The sequence below is a fragment of the Myotis davidii genome, unplaced genomic scaffold (genome assembly GCF_000327345.1).
Source record: "Myotis davidii unplaced genomic scaffold, ASM32734v1 scaffold545, whole genome shotgun sequence".
NCBI classification, from domain to species: domain Eukaryota; kingdom Metazoa; phylum Chordata; class Mammalia; order Chiroptera; family Vespertilionidae; genus Myotis; species Myotis davidii.
The window spans coordinates 2,087,586-2,088,344 of NW_006296634.1; the positions used below are offsets into that span (position 1 = coordinate 2,087,586).

The following is a 759-nucleotide window of genomic DNA, read 5'->3' on the forward strand; positions in this document are numbered from 1 at the left end:
TCCCCCCCCCGGGGAGAGCCGGGACCCCTGGCCTCGGATCACAGCCCTTCCTTGGGGACGGGCGGCAGGCAAGGCAAGCTTTTCGGGAGGGCGAGAGGGCTTCGCCGTCCTGCTTATCAAAACAAGCCCTCCCCCACCGTCACCCACCCACGCAGCCCTAGAGCTCTCCATCCAAAACAAAAGCTCGCTCCTCCGCGCACTGCTGGGGATGAGGAGGGTGGGGGTGGGGGACGTCCCCAAGCATCCCTCTAACACCTGACTCCGGGACGCAAGGAATAGAAGGGAAACCCCACTTGCATCCCTGAGGTCCTGTAAAGGCTGTGGGGAAGGACGGGACGCGGGGGTGGTGGCGAAGGGGCTAAGCCTCGGCGTAGGCCACCGCTTACCTGAGGTCAGGTGCTCGTAGGGCTGCTCGCCCGCCTCTCCTTGAGGGTTGAAAGCGCTGCCGCTGCTGCTGTTGCTGCTGCCCCCTCCACCTCCACCGCCCCCGCTGCTGCTGCTGCTGCTACCGCCGCTGCCCTCGGGCGCTCCGGCGGCACCGAGGAACTGGGGAGCCCCGTTGCTCATCATCATCATTTCCTCCAGCTTTGGGTAGTTGTCCATGGCGGGCGAATGAGGGAAGGAGCCGAACGGGTCAGAGATCTGCAGCGGGGACATCAGCTGCATCTCGGCCTTGGCTGCGGCCATCCCAGACGGGCGGACTGGAGAGCGGTGGTTGGGACGGAGGGGGGCAGCCCGGGGCTGGAGATGCGGGGGACA

At 66.5% G+C, this 759-nt stretch overlaps 1 protein-coding gene across 1 annotated transcript in view; it reads right to left on the bottom strand.

Moving 5' to 3' along the window:
• EGR1 (early growth response 1) overlaps positions 1-753 on the bottom strand; it is a 3,661-nt gene extending 2,908 nt beyond the window's left edge. Inside the window, exon 1 of the mRNA XM_006772454.2 lies at positions 387-753. Within this exon, the coding sequence (XP_006772517.1) occupies positions 387-687 (301 nt within the window). The 5' untranslated portion in view covers positions 688-753. The remainder of the gene's footprint in view (positions 1-386) is intronic.
• Between the last annotated feature and the right edge of the window lie 6 nt (positions 754-759).